The sequence below is a fragment of the Bos indicus x Bos taurus genome, chromosome 2 (genome assembly GCF_003369695.1).
Source record: "Bos indicus x Bos taurus breed Angus x Brahman F1 hybrid chromosome 2, Bos_hybrid_MaternalHap_v2.0, whole genome shotgun sequence".
NCBI classification, from domain to species: Eukaryota; Metazoa; Chordata; class Mammalia; order Artiodactyla; family Bovidae; genus Bos; species Bos indicus x Bos taurus.
The window spans coordinates 37,596,735-37,609,224 of record NC_040077.1 but is presented as its reverse complement, the minus strand read 5'-3'; the positions used below and the strand labels follow the sequence as shown (position 1 = coordinate 37,609,224).

The 12,490-nt window shown below is 39.5% G+C and overlaps 1 protein-coding gene across 11 annotated transcripts in view; it reads left to right on the top strand.

Moving 5' to 3' along the window:
* Nucleotides 1-12,490, top strand: part of PKP4 (plakophilin 4) — a 258,891-nt gene that overhangs the window by 159,196 nt on the left and 87,205 nt on the right. For 8 of the 11 annotated variants that reach the window (XM_027560148.1, XM_027560114.1, XM_027560139.1 and 5 more), the window contains one exon: nucleotides 9,506-9,540. The exons of the other annotated variants lie outside the window; for them this stretch is intronic. In XM_027560148.1, coding sequence (XP_027415949.1) covers nucleotides 9,506-9,540 — 35 coding nt within the window. The remainder of the gene's footprint in view (nucleotides 1-9,505; nucleotides 9,541-12,490) is intronic. 11 annotated transcript variants of the gene reach the window in all.

The following is a 12,490-nucleotide window of genomic DNA, read 5'->3' as shown; positions in this document are numbered from 1 at the left end:
GTGAAAAACTGACTCTTTTGAAAACACCCTGATGCTGGGAAAGATTGAAGGTGAGAGGAGAAGGGGATGACAGAGGATGAGATGGCTGGATGGCACCACGGGCTCAATGGACATGAGTTTGAGTAAGCTCCAGGAATTGGTGATGGACAAGGAAGCCTGGCATGCTGCAGTCCATGGGGTCGCAGAGAGTCAGAAAAGACTGAGTGACTGAACTGAACTGAATCATTGTAGTAATTTACAATGTTTAAAGGTTATAGTCCATTTATAGTCATTATAACATACTACCTATATTCCCTGTGTTGCACAATATACCCTCTTAGCCTGTTTATTTTCTACACAGTCTGTGCCTCTCACCCCTCCCCCTGTTTTGGTATTCCCCTCACCACTCTCCCTACTGGTACCCACTAGTTCGTTGTGTACATCTGTGAATCCGTTTCCATTTTGTTAAATTTACTAGTCTGTGTTATTTTTTAGATTTCACATATTAGTGATATCATAGTTTTTACTTTCTCTGACACATTTCACTTAGGATTGTACCCTCCAAGTCTATCCATGTTGCTGAAAATGGCAGAATTTCCTTTTTATGGCTGATTAATATTCTGTGGTGTGTGTATGTGTGTGTACACACACAGCATCTTCTGTCTACTCATCTGTCAGTGGACGCTCAGGTTGCTTCCATATCTTGGCAATTATAAAGAATGCTGCTATGAACATTGGGGATAAATATATCTTTTAGAATTAGTGATTTTTGTTATTTGGATATATACCCAGGAGTAAATTGCTGGGTCATATGGTGGTTCTATTTTTTTTCGTTTTTCTTGAAAAACTTCGACAGTGTTTTGCACAGTGGGTGTACTAATTTACATTCACACCAACAATGAACAGAGTTCCTTTTTTTCCACATCTACACCAATGTTTGGTATTTATATCCTTTACTTTGTCAACAAAGATCCGTCTAGTCAAGGCTATGGTTTTTCCAGTAGTCATGTGTGGATGTGAGAGTTGGACTATAAAGAAAGCTGAGTGCAGAAGAATTGATGCTTTTGAACTGTGGTGTTGGAGAAGACTCTTAGAGTCCCTTGAACTACAAAGAGATCCAACCAGTCCATCCTAAAGGAAATCAGTCCTGGGTGTTCATTGGAAGGACTGGTGTTGAAGCTGAAACTCGAGTACTTTTCCACCTGATGCAAAGAACTGACTCATTTGAAAAGACCCTGATGCTGGGAAATATTGAGGGCAGGAGGAGAAGGGGACGACAGAGGATGAGATGGTTGGATGGCATCACCGACTCAGTGGACATGAGTTTGGGTAGATTCCGGGAGTTGGTGGTGAACAGGGAGACCTGGCGTGTTGAGGTTCATAGCATCACAAAGAATCAGACACAACTGAGCGACTGAACTGAACTGGTGATAGCCAATCTCACAAGTATGAAGTGACATCTTACTGTGGTTTTAATTTTCATTTCCCTGATTAACAGTGTTGATCATTGTTTGCTTCTTTTCACCATTATATCCCAGCCTCTAACAATGTCTGGCACTCAGTAGATGATCAACAAATACTTGTTGAATGGGTTCATGTAATATTTACAGTAGACATCTTTTCTGTAAGATGTAGAAAAAGCCAAAAATTCCTTTGTAGAATGATTGAAACAATTCTAAAATAACATAGGATTAGCCCTAATAATGAGCAACTCAAAAAATTAATATCAGCTATCATTTATTTAGCATTCTACTCAATTGTGGTTGGATGCAAATAGAATTAAGCCACAATCTTTATCCTCAAGAGAGCCATAATCTGGTAGTGGATACAGATAAGCAAGAATTGCAGTTACAATCATATGAAAAATAAGAATCAAGGTAGATTAATTGTTAATATAAAGAAGAAGTGATCAACTTTCATCATGCTGATTTTTGAAGAATGATTTGTACTTACCAGAGAGAATGTCGTGGAGGGTATGTAGTCTAGACAATGGTACATGCCCATACTCTATTCATAAGTAAAACAGTTTCTGGTGTATTCCTTCCAGTAATTCCTGTCCACTAATACCAAATGAAGCTTAAGTTTTGACTGTGCTTAACTTTTGAGCTATTAATAAGGGCTGTACATATACTTAAACACATACATGTCTCTGTGTGTAGTATAAAATTTCTTAACTGTTTTTCTAAACAAAGTGGAATAACTTGGATTGTATCCCAATTCAGTGGGTTTTGGACGAGAAAGTGATGGTGGCCTGCACCTCACTAGTGATGATAGAGCCCCAGCTAGACCAGGGAGAAGGTGAGAAGTGCCGTGATGCAGTTACTGTGCAGCTTCATCAGGCTTTCTCCACTCCACCCTCTGCTGCTGTTTTGCTACTACTGTCCACTGAAGCTCACGTCAGACACAGTAGAATCCAGGAGGAAATCGAGTGCTGACTTATTAACGTTGACCGTTTTACAAAGACATTCCTGTTATTATTAAGTGATTAAAAAGTAAAAGTAAACTAGAGTGTTCAATCCATGGGTGTGTATGACATATATATTGTTACGTTGTAACACGTATACCATTCTGAAATTTGGGTAATTCTGAGTTTCCAGACTGTGTTCTACACATTCTACCCCCAAAATAGCACTAGAAGCCTGAAGCAGCCTGATATATGAGGAAACTGCAAGTAATTAGAAATGCCTAGAATGTAGGTTTGTGTGGGAAAGGGCAGACTCGAAGGAACCAGGTGGTGGAGGGCCTTCTGCACCATCTGAAGATGTTTGAATCTCTGCCATACTAACCAAGATGCTTGAAATGTATCCTGTATGAATCTGTTGTGCGTTAGCATCAGGAGAATTTCAGATTTGAGTGTTTGAAATATCACCGTAGCAACAGCCTGGAATAGAGCCTGAAAGGATGAGAAATCAAAGCCAAGCAGACCAGCTAGGAGAGAGCCTGAAAGAATGATCCACCCAAGAGACCATGAGGATGAAAGCCTGAACTGTACTTGGTGGTAGCGATGGATTCAGAAGGTGTGTGTTTTGAGTGACAGGCGTGTGCCACAAGGTGCTGTAGGTTCTGTAAGTGTATCTGTGAACGAGGCAGACTTCCCTGCCCTTGTGGAGCTGTACATGAGCGGGGTTCGGGGACAGTAGGTAGTCAGTAAAACAGCTCCATGTTCTTCAGTGAGTGACTAGGTGGTGATGATTAGATGGGAATTTATTTGGGGCGGGGGGAAGGGTTTCAGTATGTCAACTACGAAATGTATTATATCCAGTACGCAGCTGGAAATACAGGTCAAGAGTTAAGGAGTGAGGTTTTATCTTTTTTTCAGAGGGCCATTTATATTTGGTCTCAGTCATAAACATCAGTCAGAACCTTCAGCTACAAACAGTAGAATCCTCTCTGGCCTGTGTAAGCTAGAAAAGAACTTGTCAGAAGCTGTGAGGTGTTAATCTTCAGAATCTCCGGGAAGGCCAGAGAGCCAGCTTCTGAGTTGGGGATTATGGGAACAGTGCCCACTGCCTCTACTGGGCCCCCCACTGCTGGTCCCTGCTGCACCACTGCCACACTGACCAGCCTTCTTCTAGACCCTGTCACTGATTGGCCCTCTGGCTGCAAGGGACTGTGAGTGGCTGGTTTTCTGACTCATAACATAGGAAAACATCACTATAAGGGGATTTCAAAGACAGCTATGGGCTTCTCTGGTGGCTTACATGGTAAAGAATCCACCTGCAATGGAGGAGACCTGGGTTCGATCCCTGGGTTGTGAAGATCCTGTGGAAGAGGACATGGCAACCCACTTCAGCATTCTTGCCTGGAGAGTCTCATGGACAGAGGAGCCTGATGGGCTACCTGCCTCCTGAAAAATCTTTATTCAGGTCAAGAAGCAACAGTTAGAACCGGACATGGAACAATGGCCTGGTTCCAAATTGGAAAAGGACTACGTCAAGGCTGTAGATCATCACCCTGCTTATTTAACTTCTATGCAAAGTACATCATGCGAAATGCCAGGCTGGATGAAGCACAAGCTGGAATCAAGATTGCTGGGAGAAATATCAATAATCCCAGATATGCAGATGACGCCACCCTGATGGCAGAAAGCAAAGAGAAACTAAAGAGGATCTTGATGAAGGCAAAGAGGAGAGTTAAAAAGCTGACTTAAAACTCAACATTCTGAAAACTAAGATCATGGCATCTGGTCCCATCACTTCATGGCAAATAGATGGGGAAACTATGCAAACAGTGAGAGACTTTATTTTCTTGGGCTCCAAAATCACAACAGATGGTGACTTCAGCCATGAAATTAAAAGACGCTTCGTCCTTGGAAGGAAAGCTATGACCAACCTAGACAGCATATTAAAGAGCAGAGGTATTACCTTACTGACAAAGGTCCATCTAGTCAAAGTTACGGTTTTTCCAGTCGTTATGTATGGATGTGAGAACTGGACCATAAAGAAGGCTGAGCAGCAAAGAATTGATGCTTTTCAATTGTGGTGTTGGAGAAGACTCTTGAGAGTCCCTTGGACTACAAGGAGATCCAACCAGTCCAACCTAAAGGAGATCAGTCCTGAATATTCATTGGAAAGACTTATGCTGAAGCTCCAGTACTTTGGCCACCTGATACGAAGAACTGACTCTTTTGAAAAGACCCTAATACTGGGAATGATTGAAGGCAGGAAGAGAAGGGTACAACAAAGAATGAGATGGTTGGATGACATCACCAACTTGATGGACATGAGTTTGAGCAGCTTTGGGAGTGGGTGATGGACAGGGAGGCCTAGTGCACTACAGTCCCTGGGTTCTCGAAGAATTGGATACAACTGAGTGACTGAACTGAACTGAACGTCTGCAGTAAATATTAACAAAGATGTTTTGGGCTCCATTTATGTCTGTGAATGAAAAAAAATACATAATTTCTTAAGTGCACGGAATTTTATAGTGATTTATTGCATTTTCTCATCAATACTGATAAAGGCATGGTGTCTTTCTTAAAACTAAGATTTTTTTTTCTCATTAAAATGAATTGCTTTGATTTATTAATTTGCTGCTGATTTTGCTTTTAACTGTAGTTTGCTGTCCAACCAAACAGTCCCAAACTTATGAATGGATTTCATTCTAGAAGGTTGTTGATAATTAAGTTGTTAGAAATTGTGAATGCATCTTCCCACTGAAACAAAGTTGTCATGGATGATCCCATTCTTGTATTTTAAAATATTTTCACACTGCAGAGGAGGTTCTTGGCATATTCAGATGAGAAGTGAAAGGGAATGGAATGGAGTCATCCGTGGCCACAATACTGTGAGACATGTTGTAGACATTCCTTCCAAGGAGCAAGCGTCTTTTAAGTTGGGGAAATCTTTTTTGGAATAGATGGCTAGAGGGAGAGAGGGAGGAAGGAATACACCTATGTGTCATATGGAGCTGCCTCTAGTTTTATTGTTCCAATAAAAGTGACTTGAAACAGCATTTCAGAACTTCACGTATTTACTGCCTGATCTCTGAATCCTAGAGTGGTGGTTCCGAAAGAAATAGACTATTATGAATAATATATAATGACCAGGATTGTGGAATTAGTGTGAAAGTAATTGGGCTAAATATATAGTCTTCAAAATATACCATGGAATTTTTTATCTTTAATCTTCAATATTAACTTATTTTCCCCGTGATTTTTTTTTATTGTTTGTCTAGAATATGATAGGAGAAAAAGTAATTTTTTTTTCGTGTTCATAATTTTATTTTTTTTGATAATTTAAATTTTATTTTATTTTTAAACTTTACATAATTGTATTAGTTTTGCCAAATATCAAACTGAATCCGCCTTCCCCATGCCTTCACCTCAGTTCAGTTCATGTTGCTCAGTCATGTCTGACTCTTTGTGATCCCATGGACTACAGCAAGCCAGACCTCCCTGTCCATCACCCACTCCCAGAGCTTGCTCAAACTCATGTCCGTCGAGTCAATGATGCTGTCCAACCATCTTATCCTCTGTTATCCCCTTCTCCTGCCTTCAATCTTTCCCAGCGTCAGGGTCTTTTCAGATGATTCAGTTCTTTGCATCAGGTAGCCAAAGTATTGGAGTTTTAGCTTCAGCATCAGTCCTTCCAATGAATATTTAGGACTGGAATGCCTTACTGTGTTTTGATGACCAAAGGTCTTTTCAGGACCAGAAATGCTGCTTTCCTGCTTGTTATAGGAACTTGGAACTTCCTACATAGAGTAGGGGAGAATAATTAGACCTGTTTGAACAAAGTGTTGTTGTTCAGTTGCTAAGTCATGTCTGACTCTTTGCAACCCCATGGACTGCAGCACACCAGGCTTTTCTGTCCTTCTGAGTCTTTTCCAGCACCACAATTCGAAAACATCAATTCTTTGGTGCTCAGTCTTCCTTATGGTCCAGCTCTCACTTCCGTACATAACTAGTGGAAAAACCATAGCTTTTTGCACCTTTGTGAGCAAAGTGATGTCTCTACTTTTTAATATGCCATCTGGGTTTGTCATAGCTTTCCTTCCAAGAGGCAAGCATCTTTTAATTTCTTGGCTATAGTCACTGTCCACAGTGATTTTGGAGCCCAGGAAAATAAAACTATCACTGCTTCCACTTTTCCTCTATTTGCCATGATGTGATGGGACTGGATACCATGATTTTAGTTTTTTCTAATGTTGAGTTTCAAGCCAGCTTATGAACAAAATAGTAATAATTTACATATACCTGATCCCTCAGAACAATGAAGAACTCAGTATTATTAATACTTTTTTCACAATTTGTGTTACAACCGTATATATTAGGGGCTTCCCAGATGGCACAGTGGTAAGGAATCCACCTGCCAGAGCAGGAAACACAAGACACAAGGGTTTGATCCCTGGGTCGGGAAGATCCCCTGGAGTAGGAAATGGCAACCCACTCCAGTATTCTTGCCTGGAAAATTCCATGGATGGAGGAGTCTGTCAGGCTACAGTAGAGGGGCTTGCAAAGATTTGGACACGACTGAGCACACACACACACATTAAACATCTGTGTGCCAGGCAATACGCAGTGCACTTGACCTAAAGAAATGCACAAAACAGCCACAACCCTTGCCCAATTTGAGCAGTTAAGATGACATATAATCTATGATCTAAAATTTCAAAAATAAAAAAAACTTGTAAATATATTTCATTAAGGTTTATGTAAATTTCAACCAGAAGATAATAGACTTCACCACTCCCAAGACACCTGAGGTATATTAAACATTTCTGGTTGGTAGTTTGATTTTAATATTGACAAAAAATGTGAATATGTCGATAGAAATACAGTTGGGTAATAGCAACTTTGGTGCTTAGAAAGCTAGTTTAGATGATAGGTTTGCTGCTGCTGCTGCTAAGTCACTTCAGTCGTGTCCGACTCTGTGCAACCCCATAGACAATAGCCCACCAGGCTCCTCCATCCATGGGATTTTCCAGGCAAGAGTATTGGAGTGGAGTGCCATTGCCTTCTCCAAGATGATAGGACTAAATTATAATATTCAAGAGAATTGGAATTCAGTTTTGGAAACCACTTTTGAGAATGTGGTAATATCTTCAGGAGCAAGACAAATATGCCATTTATTGATATTTGACCAAATTTTCATCTGTTTTTTCTTCCCATCAGTCCCTTTTGAAATTAGTTAGGAGTACATCAGGTGGAGGATCATGATCGGAGTGCTGAAGATGAGCGTTAACTGATTGACTCTGTTCATTGGGAGCATGTCCCCCTGGGCACAGCTAGTTCAAGGTCCCGGAATGTGAGCTGCTCGCAGATCACAGGCAAAATTGAACTTTGGGGAGTTCTTACTGAATCTAGAGTTTTTAACCAGCAGGAGTTTCATCAGCCACTTAATGACTTGGGGAAAATACCAAGGGACTAACATGGATTTAAAATCTTACAACTACAAAAAAAATAAAAAAATAAAATCTTACAACTACAGCTCTGAAAGTATTGTTCTTTTCTTTATTTTAGAGTTTCCTTAAGTGCAAAGTCTTGTACCTTTGCCTTAAAATTAGTAAACACTTCCAAAATACTTCAGTATGTATTTGTTTCTGATTTCTAAATAAAATACAAATGTTTAAAAAGAAAGAAATCCTTTTAGTTGTAACCCACAAAAAAACCACTAGCACTTTGATTTTTATTTTTCTACACTTCTTAGGCATATTGTGTGTGTCTATGTGTGCATGTGTGTGTGTTTAATACAAAAATGGAATCACAAGCTGTTCTATGTAACACAATGGTCAGAAGCCCTGACTTTGAAATCAAACCATCTTTGGTTTAAATCCCACTTCTTCCATCTACTAATGGAATAAGACTTTGTCCAGTTTTTTAATCTGTGAAATAAAGATAATAAGGCACCTCTTCATTAGGTTGTTGTGAATAATATACAGGAGATAATATATGTGAGGTATTTTAACATTTAATGAATGCCGAATAATTCAGCCTCTCTTATTGCTTTGTTCTGCTACACTGTCCCCTGAGAACCATGCTTTCCCGTATTATTTTAAGGGAGGGGATGGACAGGGAGGCTCAGATATGTTTTTATGCACTAATTTTTAAAATTGGTACTCTATAAACTGGGCTTCCCAGGTGCCTCAGTGGTAAAGAATCCACCTGCCAATGCAGGAGACACAGGAAATGCAGGTTCTATCTCTAGGTGGGAAAGATCCTCTGGAGGAGGACATGGCAACCCACTCCAGTATTCTTGCTGGAGAATCCCATTGACCGAGGAGCCTGGCAGACTATAGTCATGGGGCTGCAGAGACTTGGACGCGACTGAGCATAGCACTCTAAGTTTATAGAGAAAAATATATAGTTAAAATTTACCCCTAATTTGTAAAACTTTGTGTTTTGATATAAAGATTTATGATATTTAAATTTTATAAGACAACATTCAGTAAACTGACCCCATTAACTTATATGTCTATTACAGCATCTAAGGCTTTTTTGAAAATAAGTAAAATTAATAAACTTAATAACCTTTTTGGTTCTTTTTAATGTATATGTCATACAGTGTATGATATATATGTTGTTTTATATGTAGTTTTCATATAAATTATTCCACATAAAGTAGCATGCTGCTGATGCTGCTAAGTTGCTTCAGTCGTGTCCGACACTGTGCGACCCATGGACTGCAGCCTGCCAGGCTCCTCCATCCATGGGATTTTCCAGGCAAGAGTGCTGGAGTGGGTTGCCATCACCTTGTCCGATAAAGCAGCATGTGCCCTCATATAAGTACTATGAAGGTCACAGTTAGCTGTGCTATTATATTTGTCTTATTCAAGGAGAATCATATGTCTTTTAATAATTTGCCTTAAGTTCTAAGAAATACAAATTTGTCCCAGATTGGCATAGGGGGTTAAATACTCTCTAAAAATTAATTTAGAACAGTCACTTTAAATATTGTTTGAGGTTTTAATATACTTTTATATAATTAAATGTGAAAATTAAATGTTTATGTTCAAAACAGATCCACAGTTAAAGTTTACAACAAAGGAAGTAAATGTTCCATTTTTTTTCCTTCTTTTTCTCTAGCTCAACTGAGAAGTCATTTCCTTGGAGATCAACAGGTATGAGTTTTTAATCATATAAAAAAATCTTTCTTACGTTTTGCCCAAGCAAAGTGTGCTCTCTAAATTTACTGTCTCTTGATGAGATCAGTCAAGCCAAAACTTTAATAGTGACAATATTGAGCTACTTTGCTTAAAGGTAGTACTTCTTAATATGCTTAATTTTTTAACATGTTTGAATAGATTTATATATGTCATTTGTAAAGAAATTAAAGGATTGAGCATCAATATTTTTAATGTCAATTCAATATTTGAATTTTTTATCATAAAGAAATACAGCGATGCCCTCACACACAGGTTTTTGTATAATCTTGGGAAGTTGGCTAATCACTTATGTAAGTCAAAGTCTTTCCTTTCACAGTTTTGTTTTGGTTTTTTTTCATATTAAAAGAGAAGAGTTGCCTGAAATGTTCATTTTTTTGTACTTAAATGTGGACTACCTGAAAGCTTCTAAAGTAGCCTGGAAGATTCTAATGTAGTCTATATGTTCTTTTTACCTTAAGTTCACCTCATATAAAGGATGAATTACATTAAGGAGAGTGTCTCCCACTTTCACAGATGTTTGATGTCTTCACTCATTAAATGTTTACTGAGCAGCCACGTCATGAACCATATACTATACACATTGCTGGTTAGATAGTGATGGACTCCACACACACATGCCCCTTGCCTCTCATCAAGCTTATAATGTGAGGGACAATGCCAGCAACTTATAAATGCTAGATTAGGCCTTGATATCCAAATACTTTGACAGTTTTTAAACAAAGTTTGAATTCAGTAAAACTCAAATCACTAAATGACTGGTATCTGAGTTTATCTGAACCTGATACCAGGATTCTGGTGTTATTTATAGTGTATACAAGGCTCTTTGCTATTTTCTAAAGAAGCTATTCCCAAGAAATGTAGTGTTTTATTCAAAGCATAGATGACGTGTAGTATGGAGGCTTCACAGGTGGGACAGTTGTAAAGAATCCACCTTCAGTGCAGGAGACGCAGAAGATACAGGTTTGATCCCTGGGTTGGCAAGATCCCCTGGAGTAAGAAGGGCAACTCACTCCAGTATTCTTGCCTGAGAAATCCCATGGGCAGAAGGAGCCTGGCAGGCTGCAATCCATGGGGTCTCAAAGAGTTGGACATGACCAAGCTACTGAGCACAAAGATGAAGAGACGTGAAAATCTACTTAACAATAAGACTTAAAAACCGCAGTTTAATAGTAGGAAAGACATGGCATGAAATAATATGTGGTTAACTGCCAAGTAAGTATTATGCAGGAAACATTGTCATCAAATGGACAATCCATTTGTTAGATAACTTTGCAGGGGTGAGCCTGGAGCCTGGGGCTTGACTGGCAGACCAGCTGTGGAGAGAGTATTGTCATTGTCACAGCAGCAGAGACGACAGAAATGTCTCATGGGAACATTTAAAACTGGTTTGGGAGATGATAAGATGTGCAAAGACCACACTGGGCCAAATTATAGAGATCTGTAAATACCAGGGACTTTGAACTTGCTGCAGGTCATGGGCAGCTACTGGAAATCCTTTGAGCAAAAAGTCATTCGATTTAAACATTCCTCAGGAGACATGGCAGTGCTGTGAACTGTTAAAAAGAGATTTGAAGATTTCAGTTTAAAGAAAAATACAGAGTGCATTTGCTACTTAGCTATGGCAGAACTCTACCATTTAATATAAAATTCTCCTATAAGTTCATGTTTAATACTGCATCATTAATTTATTCCAAAAATATTTCTTGAGAGCCTAGTTGGCTCGCACATAGCTTTCACTGTTTAAAACAGATATCCTTGCCCTCTTAAGTGTTTCAGGTCTAGTGGAGATATATAGCTCTATACACTTAAAATTGGGGAGGGGGATTCTTTAAAGAAAAACTACAAGTATATATCATATTTACCTATAGCTCTGTTTTTGGACATTCAGGTGTTTTTCATGGATATAAATAACATTATGGTAAACATCCTTGTATATAAAATTATACCTGCAGCTTTGATATGCCTTTTAGGCTAGGTTTTCCCAAGGAAGAAAGCTATTCAAAGTATATGAACATTTTCAAGGCTTTTTAGATGTATAACCAAGTTGTTTTCTTAGAAGAGTTGTATTTATTCCCCCTCCCTTTTGGTATATGAGGTTAGTCGTCTCACTCCCTCATTAGTGTCACCATTTATATTTCTAGCTACAAAATATTTCGATATCCTGTCATTGCCCCATTCTCTTGGAATGCTAGCATTTGATAGGCGGAAGTTCTTCACAGCCCAAGGAAAATAGTTGTATCATTTGGGGCCCAATCACCCATAGGAGTAACTGTTCCTGGAAGCTGCTGCCATGTCTAGGCCTGCAGGGACCAAGCGCTGCATGGGTTGCCACCAAATTGTAGAAGTGGTGGGAGGTAGAGCAAGGCAGTCTTCCGGCATTAGCTGGAACCACAAGGGAGATGCGGCCTTCCCAGCAGTGCTGCCTAAAGTAGACCCGGAGAAACATCCTGGCTGAAGTAAGCTGGAGGGAGCAGTTGTAGATTTCTAACTACCAAAGCCAGGCAGGCCACAGTATGTAATTGTATTGATGTACTAGTAAAGAGAATGAGCTTAGATTATGAAGACACCCAATAGGGAATGACCATCCCTTAGCATCCTTTCTACCTCTCCTCCCAACCAGTGTGTTCACTCAGTTTCAGTCACTTGACCACCTTCTTCCTGGTGGCTCAGAGGGTAAAGCATCTGTCTGCAATGCCAGAGACCCGGGTTTGATTCCTGGGTTGGGAAGATCCCTGGGAGAAGGAAATGGCAACGCACTCTGGTATTCTTGCCTGGAGAATCCCATGGACGGAGGAACCTGGTAGGCTACAGTCCACAAGGTCACAAAGAGTCGGACACGACTGAGCGACTTCACTTTCTTTCTTTCTTCATGATTTACTAATGAATAAAATAGAGATAGGTAAAA